The sequence below is a fragment of the Oncorhynchus mykiss genome, chromosome 14 (genome assembly GCF_057628025.1).
Source record: "Oncorhynchus mykiss isolate SJ-2025 chromosome 14, ASM5762802v1, whole genome shotgun sequence".
Taxonomy (NCBI): domain Eukaryota; kingdom Metazoa; phylum Chordata; class Actinopteri; order Salmoniformes; family Salmonidae; genus Oncorhynchus; species Oncorhynchus mykiss.
This window is the reverse complement of record NC_143035.1, coordinates 23,930,277-23,943,018: the sequence shown is the minus strand read 5'-3', so window position 1 is coordinate 23,943,018 and position 12,742 is coordinate 23,930,277. Positions and strand designations below refer to the sequence as shown.

The 12,742-nt window shown below is 46.3% G+C and overlaps 1 protein-coding gene across 5 annotated transcripts in view; it reads left to right on the top strand.

Moving 5' to 3' along the window:
* The window catches only part of atp8a1 (ATPase phospholipid transporting 8A1), a 189,401-nt gene that overhangs the window by 136,875 nt on the left and 39,784 nt on the right, over nucleotides 1-12,742 (top strand). For all 5 annotated transcript variants that reach the window (XM_021561543.3, XM_021561541.3, XM_090198605.1 and 2 more), the window contains 4 exons: nucleotides 446-584; nucleotides 3,721-3,785; nucleotides 10,886-11,058; nucleotides 12,465-12,648. In XM_021561543.3, the coding sequence (XP_021417218.2) occupies nucleotides 446-584; nucleotides 3,721-3,785; nucleotides 10,886-11,058; nucleotides 12,465-12,648 (561 nt within the window). The remainder of the gene's footprint in view (nucleotides 1-445; nucleotides 585-3,720; nucleotides 3,786-10,885; nucleotides 11,059-12,464; nucleotides 12,649-12,742) is intronic.

The window sequence follows — 12,742 nt, the reverse complement described above, 5'->3', positions numbered from 1 at the left end:
GGCCCAACTCTGGCCTCCCCTTTGCAGCTGCCTCTCCTCTCTCCTCTCCAGGGCCCTGTCAAAGCATCGGGCCCCTCCAGGTCCCCCCAGGCCCCTTCCCAAAGACCCGCCTGGCTTCCTGTTAAAAAAACACATTAACCACTGTGCTGCGACTACAACTGGCCCCTAAGTCTCATTCTCCCTCTATTCCCCACCCTAACCCCAAATCCCCCAATCCATGGCCCAGTTTTGGAGGGGTGGGAAAACAAGAGCAGCTGACTTGAGCGAAAAACAGGAAGTGAATGAGTGACACAGTCCGGCCCTTAATTTTTCTGACACCTGACGTTGTAAAGCCCCTTCTCTTGTTACATTATCTCTTCCTTGTTTCCTCATGCTTCTCTCACTCTCTAGAACATGCAGCTCTCGGGGGCCACAGACATTCTCTAATGTTTCTCTCCCTCTCTAGAACCTGCAGCTCTTAGGGGCCACAGCCATCGAGGACAAGCTCCAGGACAAGGTGCCTGAGACCATTGAGACGCTGATGAAGGCCGACATCAAGATCTGGATCCTGACCGGGGACAAGCAGGAGACTGCCATCAACATCGGTAAGACTACACAAACAGAAACATAAAAAAACATAACATCAAAACGACATCCTTCCCTAACGTTGTGAACTAAAATCTTTACTGAGGAAGGCTCAGTCAGCGCAGTGGCCGTGGGGCAAAGCTCAGTCAGCTCAGTCAGCGCAGTGGCCGTGGGGCAAAGCTCAGTCAGCTCAGTCAGCGCAGTGGCCGTGGGGCAAAGCTCAGTCAGCTCAGTCAGCGCAGTGGCCGTGGGGCAAAGCTCAGTCAGCGCAGTGGCCGTGGGGCAAAGCTCAGTCAGCGCAGTGGCCGTGGGGCAAAGCTCAGTCAGCGCAGTGGCCGTGGGGCAAAGCTCAGTCAGCGCAGTGGCCGTGGGGCAAAACGGTCTATTGGCAAGAAGATTTCCTCTGTAGAAGTTGGCACAACAACATGTTTCTAAATGCACATGATGTATTGCTACACCACATTGATGTTGACAGGAATAACATTGCGTGCACACACTCATACACACAAAAGTATGCATACACACATGCAAAACATCTCACATATGTACCTGGTATTCACAGGGGTTTCAACATTACCATTGCTGTCAATGCACCAGAGAGCTGACGTTGGGCATGTGCACCCTCCCTCCCCATGTTCCCCCACAAGGAGCGTTGCTAAGCCCTCAGATGTGGCCGTAATAGTAAAATTGCTAAAAACACGCAGGCCTCGAAACAGCAAACCCGATTACAGGAGCGTCCGGGAAAATAGATAATAAAAGGTGTCCGTTTGTGGCCACCTACCTTCCTTGGGGCTGAATCAGCCCTTTGTGCCCCACTGGCCAGCTGTGCGGGGGCCTGCGAGCGCTAGAAGCTCACGGGAAGTATTTTTACAGGTCCGCCGCTTGACTGAGTCGCTCTGTAAAACGCCTCTGAATATTTACTTTGTTTTTCCCGCTTTCCTCCCTCCTCCTCATCCTCCTCCTCCTGGAAAAAAAAGTAAACTGCTGCATAGGTTTGTGGCACACCTTTCGTGGCCAAAGGCGGGCTGGCGAACAAGACTGTCCCGTTCTCCGTGTTCTCTTTTCCCAGCATCTCCCTGCCTGTGGCGGCCCATGCCGTGAAAATGGCCTCATGCCATCCCTGGGACGAGCTTGTAAAACTCTGTTTACCCGTTTTAAAATTCATCGGGTGCTGAAAACATGGTTGAGCCTGTTTGACGTTGACCTCTGCTGCTCTAGAGGCTGAGAGCGCAGAGAGAACTGTCACAGCTGTAATCCAGTCCACTGGAAATGACACATCGTGACAACAACCATTCTGAAACCTTATGAACGTCTCTGCCCTGGCAGAATCAGCAAGGATTTCACATGAAATGACCTGACTCTAAAGCTGCCCTTGATGCTTTAGGCAGGACCACTTGGACTACGACTCCATGAAAGCACACTGCCCGCTGGTGTAGTGTGTTCAGAGTGTATTCAGTCTCCCAGCACATCACTGGAGCGAGGACGGCCAGGCAAACAGCATCATGTTAGTCTTGGCTGAGGGGGGCTTCGTCCCCTCTTGGAAGGCAGACATGAAAGGGCAAACGCCTTCCAAACTGCCAACGCAAACACTGGCCTACCCTAACAACCCACTCTACCCTCACCATGCCCAGTGATTTAGCGGAGTGCCACCCCCACCCTCCCTCCTAATACCCACTGCCCCGGCAGCCATTTTGAGAACCCACTATGACCACATTGTGCAGCTTTAATTACTTACCCCCCCAAACAACTGACAAACCTCTGGTGTTACCGTGTGACACGGTGTCGCGCCGTTCGCATTCCCCAACTCCTTGGAGAGCACTGTTGTTTAGTTCCGCCAGGCCCCAAAAAACAAGGAATTTACTTTCTCTGGTGAATAAAAAGGGCAGTTTGGTCAGAGGCAACTGATCCTTTAAGATAAACACATTAAGCTAGGGGCTTTTGCAGGGGTTGACGGGGGTAAAGAGGCGGGAGATATTTTACACACGATGGCAGATTTTTGTGAAGTTTGTGCTTTAACATTTAAGAAAACAATCCGCCAGGTCCAGACCTCCACCCTGCTTGTTGTTGATTTGAGCCTCTGGAGGTGAAACCTGCACACACCTCATACATACACACACCAGACACGGGGGGGGGGGGGTGTGTGTGTGTGTGTGTGTGTGTGTGTGGGGTTCTCTTACACATTCACACCCAAACACACACTTATACATGCAGATGTGAAACAGGAGTCAATTCCAAGCTCGACCAAGCCCACAATGCTTGTGTGGTCACTTCACAGATTGTCCACTCTGATATTGCTGAGGATTTAGGTAGGCCCATTTTTTTGGGGGGGGGGGCACACAACTGTATCCCCCTGAGAGCCACTATCTCTCACCTCTCTAGTAACCCTGACCGGAGCCAAAATGGCCTCTCCAAGGGGAACCATGTTGAACAAACAATGGTGTAACTGCCCCCTTAACCCAGGAGACAGACATGTAACCTCGAGTATTACTCATGTTTTTTCCACTGATGGACTCAAGACTGTCGCTGTGCACCTAATGAAGTTCTAATAATTTGTCTTTTTCACCCCATTGTGACTTTAGCTAATAACAAAGAGAAAGCAAAGAGAGAGCTCAATTTCAGGAGGGAGTATATATAACCTATTGTTTGTCATTCATTCAGTATTAAAGTTGATTTTGAAAATATAATCATGATGTATAATTATATAATGGCCACTTTTTATTTGGATTGTCCAGCTAGTCCTTCTATAGATGCTCTACAGATGGTCATACTATTTGTTGTTAAGCAACTGCTTGCTTAGGTTACGGTTATGGCTAGGGTTGGTGTGAGGGTTGGTGTGAGGTCTAGGGCTGGTGTGAGGGCTAGGGCTGGTGTGAGGGCTAGGGCTGGTGTGAGGGCTAGGGCTGGTGTGAGGTCAAGGGTTGGTGTGAGGTCAAGGGTTGGTGTGAGGTCAAGGGTTGGTGTGAGGGCTAGGGTTGGTGTGAGGGCTAGGGTTGGTTGAAATGTTACTGATAATAATGTATATAGTCCATCTGTAGATGCTGTACAGACTATCCAAATGAAGTGTTACCAATAATATGACAGCGTGAAAAATATGTTTTTGATATTTGCACAAACTGACATTGCAGCTCATCTCTTGTTTCACTTGACCCTCTCCAGGACACTCCTGCAAACTTCTGACCAAGAACATGGGCATGCTGGTGATCAACGAAGACACACTTGACGTGAGTATGGCGGACTGGCGTCATGTTATTAATAATAATCTACAATTTCACTTTCATTGAACAGGTAGTGCTCTATACTTTAGTAACCTGTAGGCTTTCTTTGTGGACTGTACCGTCCCACAATATCCTTAAAGGGACAATCTGGGATTGGTATGTCCATGTTTGGAATTGTAAATTAATGATAGGTCAGTCTGAATTTAAGAGCGGTTACATTTCTCCAGCTTTGTTGTTTTTTGAATGCCAGATTGCCCCTTTTAAAAATCTATTTTATTGAACTGTTGCAATGGATTTTCCTATGTTTTGAGTTACTGTTATGTTAGTAGTGCTGTCACTCGGCACAATCCAAATCACAACGCTCCCTCAACCTCAATTATAATAATAATCCATCCCTGTGTGTGAAACAAAAATACCAATCTGGTCTGGTTTGTACCCTGGAGCCCGCTAAGAATGTCAAACACGCTCTTTGTACCAAAGGTAAGTCACCACCACCAATGCCTGACAGTGTAATCCTGCTTAAGACCAAGCTCGGTGTGTGTGTCCTGGTGTCCCACAATCAGATAGGGCTGTTGATTACTGTTAGCTCATTAGTTGATCGTTAAATCGTTGCCACCACTCCAAAAAATGCTGGAGAAAAAAATTGTTTTTCGTAGACTTCAATGAATGAAACCAGATAGAAAGTACAGTACCAGTCAAAAGTTGACATACCTACTCATTCCAGAGTTTCTCTTTATTTTTACTATTTTCTACATTGTAGAATAATAGTGAAGACATCAACACTTTGAAATACCACATGGAATCATGTAGTAACTAAAAAAGTGTTAAACAAATCAAAATATATTTGAGATTCTTCAAAATAGCCACCTTTTGCGTTGATGACAGCTTTACACACTCTTGTATAAATAATAAAGAAAAACCCTTGAATGAGTAGGTGTCCAAACTTTTGACTGGTACTTTATGTAGAAAACATAATGGAGCTATATATTTGTTAATTAGGTCATGTTTGAGAACTAACAATCACCCCTCAAAAAAAACTAGACAGTAATGGGGGCCAACATTGATTTTGTTATATTGTTCGAGTCACTCAGATTGTATAAGAACACGGCATAAGTCATGGCAAAATGTGTAGAATTGCTGTAAATTAGCTTTAAAACATCACAATTTTGTCTCTGTGGCCAAGGGGAGGGCCTCTAAAATCAGAGACAGCGTCCTTGACCATGCCCACTCCCACGCCTAGGGGAAACTTATGTTGCTTGGCTTTACCTTTTTCTTTGTTCCTTAGTCTCTTTCCTTCTCTGTTGCTTCTCTCTGTCGGTGGCTTCTCTGACTCTCCTGTAACCAACAACCCGCCCTGTTGTGTTAGTTCCCTCTAGTGACCAGAGTGTAGATGCTTCAAGCCCACAGGCTGTGTTTACACAGGCAGCTCAATACTGATCTTATTTCAAATGGGTGGTCTTTTGACCAGTCACATCAGTTCTTATAGCCTTTAGCCGCACCCTTATCCTACTCCTCCTCTGTTCCTCTGGTGATGTAGAGGTTAACCCAGGACCTGTAGCCCTCAGTACTACACCTATTCCCCAGGCGCTCCCATAAGTTGACTTCTGTAACCGTAAAAGCGTTAGTTTCATGCATGTTAACATCAGAAGTCTCCTCCTTAAGTTTGTTTTATTCACTGCTTTAGCACACTCAGCCAACCCTGATTTCCTAGCCGTGTCTGAATCCTGGTTTAGGAAGGCCACCAAAAATTCTGAAATTTCCATCCCCAACTACAACATTTTCCTTCAAGATTGAACTGCCGACGGGGGTGGAGTTGCAATCTACTGCAGAGAAAACCTTCAGAGTTCACTCATACTATCCAGGTCTGTGCCCAAAGAATTTGAGCTTCTACTTTTAAAAATCCACCTTTCCAGAAATAAGTCTCACCGTTGCCGCTTGTTATAGACCCCCCTCAGCCCTCAGCTGTGCCCTCATCTGGACCCTCTCTTGCTAAAATTATCCGCCGCAATTGTTGCAACCCCTATTACTAGCCTGTTCAACCTCTTTCGTTTCGTCTGAGATACCTAAAGATTGGAAGTTGCAGACCGATATCCATCCTGCCCTGCCTTTCTAAAGTATTTCGATATGTAAGTTAACAAACAGATCACCTACCATTTCGAATCCCACCGTACCTTCTCCACTATGCAATCTGGTTTCCGAGCTGGGTGCTCCTCAGCCACGCTCAAGGTACTAAACGATATCATAACAGCCACCGATAAAAGACAGTACTGTGCAGCCATCTTCGTCGACCTGGCCAAAGCTTTCGACTCTGTCAATCACCCCATTCTTATCAGCAGATTCAATAGCCTTCGTTTCTCAAATGACTGCCTCGCCTGGTTCACCAACTACTTCTCAGGTAGAGTTCAGTGTGTGTAATCGGAGGGCCTGTTGTCCGGATCTCTGGCAGTCTCTATGGTGGTGCCACAGGGTTAAATTTTCGGGCTGTCTCTTTTCTCTGTATATATCAATGATGTCGCTGCTGGTGATTCTCTGATCCACCTCTACACAGACATCACCTTTCTGTATACATATGGTCCTTCGGACACGGTGTTAACTGACCTCCAAACCAGCTTCAATGCCATACAACACTTCTTCCGTGGCCTCCAACTGCTCTTAAATGCTAGTAAAACTAAATGCATTCTCTTCAACCGATCGCTACCCGCCTGCCTAGCATCACTATTCTGGATGGTTCTGACTTAGAATATGCAGACTCATATTCACTGAATATATGTCACTCATAGACACATTCACTGAATGTGGAGTCTTATATCTCTAACTTTAAGCATCAACTGTCAGAGCAGCTTACCGACCACTGCACCTGTACACAGCCCATCTGTAAATAGCCCACCCAACTACCTCATCTCCATATTGTTATTTGTTTTGCTCTTTTGCATCTCTACTTGCACATCTATCACTCCAGTGTTTAATTGCTAAATTGTAATTATTTTGCCACTATGGCTTATTTATTGCCTTACCTCCCTAATCTTACTACATTTGCACACACTGTATATATATTTTTCTATTGTGTTATTGACTGTTTTTTTTATCCCATGTGTAACTCTGTTTGTGTCGCACTGCTTTGCTTTATCTTGGCCAGGTCGCAGTTGTAAATGAGAACTTGTTCTCAACTGGCCTACCTGGTTAAATAAAATAAACAATCTTTTCACTTAAAATCTTTTTCCAGAGCTGATCTGATTGGTCCAAAGATGCCGCCATCCAGAGGATTGTAGTGAAGTATACCCCAGCTAGTCACGGGCTCTGGCGGGGCCGGGGGCTCTGGTAGGGTTGGGGCTGTGGGGCTCTGACAGGGCCTAGTGGCCTGGTTGGAGAGAGAGATGTCGGTCAGCACATAGCCAGAACCCTGCATGCCGCCTTCTGCAAGATTGCGAAAAGAACAGAAGGCGGCCCAGGGGGGACCCCTCCACCCAACCCTAAACCGCTTTAAAAGTAGAGGGGGAAGAGGTCAGCAGGGAGTCTTGAATGTTGTTGGAGGGACGTAAAGGTGGAAAAGAGACTGCTGCTGTACTCCAGGAGAGGAAGCGAGGGAGCAGAGCAGAAGACGGAGGAGGAAGCGCTCACTGTGTGAGCCCAGTGTGCCGGAGCAGGAGTGAGGGATGCACAGAGGTGATGGAGGAGGGGATACAGCTATGACCGACGACCTTCACTCTGTCAACCCGGCTGGTTAGCGTGATAAATGGAGGTAGAGAGGAGAAGTTTCAGACACCGCCGTTCATAAAGCATAAAACACGCGGATGGCCTATTTTGAAATGTCAGCTCCTATTCTCCTGTGGCTCAGCAGATGCCTATAAGTTTTCTTGTAAAATATGGAGGAATTCTCTCCACCCTTCATTCGGGCTCAATGAACAGAGGTCCTGTCGGCGGTGCTGCTGGGAATTGGAGTTCTTCTCATTTTGTGCCTGAGAGTAATTGGAGTGCGCCCCCCCCCCCCCCCCTTTCTGTGTTTAGAAACAGTTCTCAAAGAGAGGGTGAAGTTTTAGAAGGCTTGAAAGTGGCCCGAGATCTCTCCAGGCACGGGGAGTGGTGCTAAATCTCCCATCCCCGGGCCTGGAGAACACACTGACTGGTGGAGCTGCCATGGCTGAACACTGGGCCTGGAGAACACACTGACTGGGTAGTGTGCGTGCCTGTGTGGGTTGTCGATGTTGGTATGTGCACGGAAGTGCATAGGTCTGTGTGCTTTATGTATCTGTGTGTCGGATATGCCCCTCTTTGGGTCGGATATGCCCCTCTTTGGGTCAGTCCAAGGTTGTATAGAACTGTACGAGACTAATGGATACACGTCCTCTAACTTGGAATCCCTGTCAAGTGTGTCATGTCATGTTTGCTACATCACTCAAGAGTTGCATCAACAATGGCGCTCAAAGTCTTGATTAGCCACTCTTAAACCAAACACAACCTAGTCACATAGGCTAAACTGGTCAGTATAGCCATAACAAAGAGGCTTTAGAAGGAGACAAGTAACATTAGCACTAAAATACCTCAGTGGAAATGGGGAGGGGGGGGATGGGTACCCTACTTTATCGTTATTTTGTGATAAATCACTTGTATCCAAGCACATACGTTCCCAGACATATACTTTACAAAGTCCGTACTGTACACATGCTTCCATACATTAGTGTTCCCACTGTTCACCCTGTTAGAAATCTCAATTTTTTTGTTCCATGGTTGAATTCCGATATCAAATGTGATACTATGCTCACTGTATGATGTAGCTGTTACCGCAGCACACCCCAGCGCTTGCAAGCCTGTGTGGCCTTTTATGGCCCCGATCAAGAATGGGCACACTCATGTGGAGAAATCCTGACAGCTGCACTCCTCCCTGTCTCCTCTCTCTTGTTCAATTTCTCTACCTCTTTAGCCCCCCCATCTGTCTCTTTCTCTCACTCTCTCTCTCTGTGTGTCGGTCAGCTTTGAAACCTGAGGCCTTTCTCTCCAAATATTGTCCTTCAAGCTTGGGTTTCAGAGTTTTGTTATGCCAGAAGAGGGTTGCATGGCCCCGTCAGTGCCCTTAGGTATCTAACCCTCCTCAACGGACCCTTCCCAAGCCTCATTCATGACCACTAGGTCACTCTAGCGTTGCATAATGCTCATGCCCGGCCGAGCCATCTGTTCAATGCGTTAGGTGTGACCACCTTCGGGTGGAAGGGCCCACCTAGGTCTCGTAACCCAGTTCATGCCCTCGATCTCGTACTCGGCCGGAAGTGGATACCTATGAGTCTCACACACTGACCTCACTCTTCAGACCACACCAGTCTGCCGGAGTCTACCACTCCCATGGGCAAACAGGGCGACTTTCCACCCTTCTTTATGAGTTTCCCTTTACAATCGTTTGAGTCACTTCATAGTTATGGGCTCTATTAGTCATACAGGAGAAATTACAGGACAATGTTGATCCCCAATAATGGAAGTGAGGCCAGAGTAAAAAAGTTTGGGAACTATTGCTCTAGGAGATGCAATGTATCCTACTGCCCAAATAAATATGATCAGGTTTCATCCATGTTGTTTTAAGCAGTCTTATATCTTATTTCCATTAACCAAGCCCATGGCCCCAGAACTTCATGCTCGCAATCCTCTTTTATAAGCACATCCATACCTGTTCCGGTCACTCTTGGAAATGGATCCTTGTTTGGGGTTTCATTTCCTGATGGGTTTGGCATCTGGGAAATGGTTGGAGAAGTTTTCTCCAGATGCACAGATGATGTCACCACGACTAGGTCCATCTCCATCCTGGGCTTTCCTGAGTGCAGGATGTTGGCTATAGCCGCCCCTATTAGAGGGCACTTCATCTTCCTGGCCATCCTCAATATTTATGGCATTTCAACATCGCTTGTCATCATAGCACTATATCACACACGACTCGAGAATGCATCCATTCACGTCCCAAACCTTTTGCTCCGTTTGGGGTTTTAGTAATCGCCTCTTGGCCGGGCGTCTGGATAGTCTGTCCAATAGGCATGTAAAACACAGGTCAAACATGGAGGACAGCTGCTTTACGGCAGCTTAATAAGAGAACGGAGAGTGGAGAGAGCAGGGGCTTAACTTTTTAACAGCCCTTATTGATTTAGGGACTTATAAAAGATGGGGCCTCTGAGGACGCTCACAAGCCAGGTTAGGACTTAGAACTTTGGAATGGGCTTTCAAGCACAGTACTCACCTGAGATCTGTGGAAATCGTATCTAGGTATGCGCTTCTTGGTTTCCGACATGAAATGCAGAGGATGGCGGATCCCAATGACATATGTCTAGGGTGTCTGTCCTCACGGGAGCCCATACATACGAGCCTTCGCTCCAGCAGATGATCCGAGGAATCACTCTTTATGGGGGAAATTATATAGAGGTTCAGTGCATTCCCAAGCCAAACACCACCCATCCGCCAGCACACCCTAAGCCTTAGAATAACAGTCTCTTATTTAAGGCCCTATTTGCCATTTGAAGAGTAATTCTGAGTTTGAAACATAAAACCAACAGAGGGGTAAATGTAGTATCCATATTATTCAAGTCGGCAGTTATTAAAATCATCCAGGTTTAATCAGCATATGGAAATATTCCTGGCTTCCAGTTTGAAGAAATTCAGCTGGCTAGGGACATTCCTGAAAAATTACTCGTAAACCCAGACAAATGTACAGTACTTGCTGAGAACGAAATGATGGAACTGTGCAGTGAGAGAGTAGAATCCCTCTTTTCTCTTTCCTATGCTATTGGTATTAATGCCGTGTGACGTTATGCTTTTCCAAATGAACCATCAAACCATTTCTAATGGAGTATGCCTTATTTATTGTTGTGTATATTTATTTTCTTATGATGTTCTATCATCTAGCAAATGTAAATTTGCTTTGAATAATCTTTACCATATGTCATAATAGCACTGTAAAAATTATAAAGGGATCGATGATAAGGTCAATTAAATCACTGGAGAATAGGGTTGCCTAGCATCGTGTTCTATCAAAAGCATTTAATTGATAACCATATTTAATTTGCTTCATTGTAATTTGTATCTCATATTCTGTCTAGGTAGTTCTAATGATGAGAAAATGTGTGCCTTTTCAGGCAACCAGGGAGACCCTCAGCCACCACTGTGGAATGCTGGGAGACGCCCTTTACAAGGAGAACGATTTCGCTCTCATCATCGACGGAAATACGCTAAAATACGCCCTCACGTTTGGAGCACGGCAGTACTTCCTAGACCTTGCCTTGTCCTGTAAAGCCGTGATATGCTGCAGGTAAGGCCCAGTCACCTATAACAGCATTACACTATAGGGTGTGTACATAGTACATTCAAGTTCATAAGTTCCCCATTTACTGTTCGAAAAGTGTTAGAACCACACAGAAGACACACTGTACTCCGGTTCAGACGCTCATTGGATGTTTCCTGTTGAGAGAACTGAGAACCAAGACTCCAAGTACAGAGAATCCCAAAGTTGTTAGTTCAGTTGGCATTAAATCGGCGTACAATTTTATTCTAATGTACCGTAGGAGCAAATCAGGGCAAACCTGAGCATTCAAAGGTTTATGCTCTGCCCTGAAAGGTAATCATTTAGTGTGCAGTTCATGTATTTTACAAGAGCAATTTAAAACCTGAGATTGTCCCCCAAAAAATGGTAACGTTAGAATTACGAAGGTACCGGCGTGTGTTGATTTGCACTTGCTGCATAAATAAAGTACTGGAGTGCTCAGGAGCCTGTGAAGAGGTCTGGACAGAAATCAGTGCCACGTTTCTTAGGGACCACAAACCGTGATCCAATACAAGACATCAGCTTTTTTTTGTGCTACTTTCTCTCGTTATACAGCACCCTGAGCGCTAACAGACCTTGGGAGATGAACAAGGAGGTCTCTTCAGGCATGTAGAAAAATCCTGTCTCACAGGGTTGGGCTAACCCTAACCACGACATCCAGTTTCCAACACCTTCTCTTGAGAGTTTTTGTACTGTAGCTGTACATCATGGAGTGCATCTCAAATGGCACCCTATTCCCTATATAGAGCCCTGGTCAGAAATAGTGCACTATATAGGGAATAGGGTGCCATTTTGGATGCATTCCATATCTTCGACCCGGGCCAAGGCAAAGAAAGCTCTGTAGCTTGGAACTCCGGAAGCCTGTAAGACTCAGCCTGTCATTTCAGGGGTAAAAGTTGGAAAGCTCGAAAAAGGAGGGACCACAGGAAGTGGGAGATCCATCACATGACGAGTGGTTTTGCAGGCAGCCAGGGAGGTCAGCCAGGGGTCAGGGGTGGATGAGATCCGCAGACACGGGGAATTCGTTGAGAATTATCATCCAGAAAATTAGAAATTGCTTGTGTAATACCTAAAGCGACATTGTTTGAAAGACGTCGTTTCGAGTACAGCCTCGGCCTTGTGTTTTGTTGTAAGTCGACTCGGCACCAACCCACCTTTGTTACTCCCTTCTTTGTTCTTTAGTTTGAGGAAAGCATTACGTGATGAACTATACAGAATGCTTTCTTTTGTATTAATCCACATTGTCTAGATGTCTGCACCTCGCTTAGATTGGTCAGTTCTGGAAAATGGCATCTGTTTTGCAGACTCCCAAAAAATATGAATTTCCATGAAAACGGACAGTAAAACCAAGCATCTCATTCTAACGTCCTGCGTCACTTCCTACTCTCCTTTAGGGTGTCTCCGCTGCAGAAGTCTGAGGTGGTGGAGATGGTGAAGAAGCAGGTGAAGGTGATCACACTTGCCATCGGCGACGGCGCCAACGATGTGGGAATGATCCAGACGGCACACGTGGGCGTGGGAATCTCTGGCAACGAGGGCCTGCAGGCCGCCAACTCCTCCGACTACTCTATCGCACAGGTGAGGGCTCCGGAGTGAACTTTCTCCAAGGTACAGATCTAGGATCAGCTTCCCCTCCCCCAATCCTAACATTAACCATTAGTGGGGAAAATGT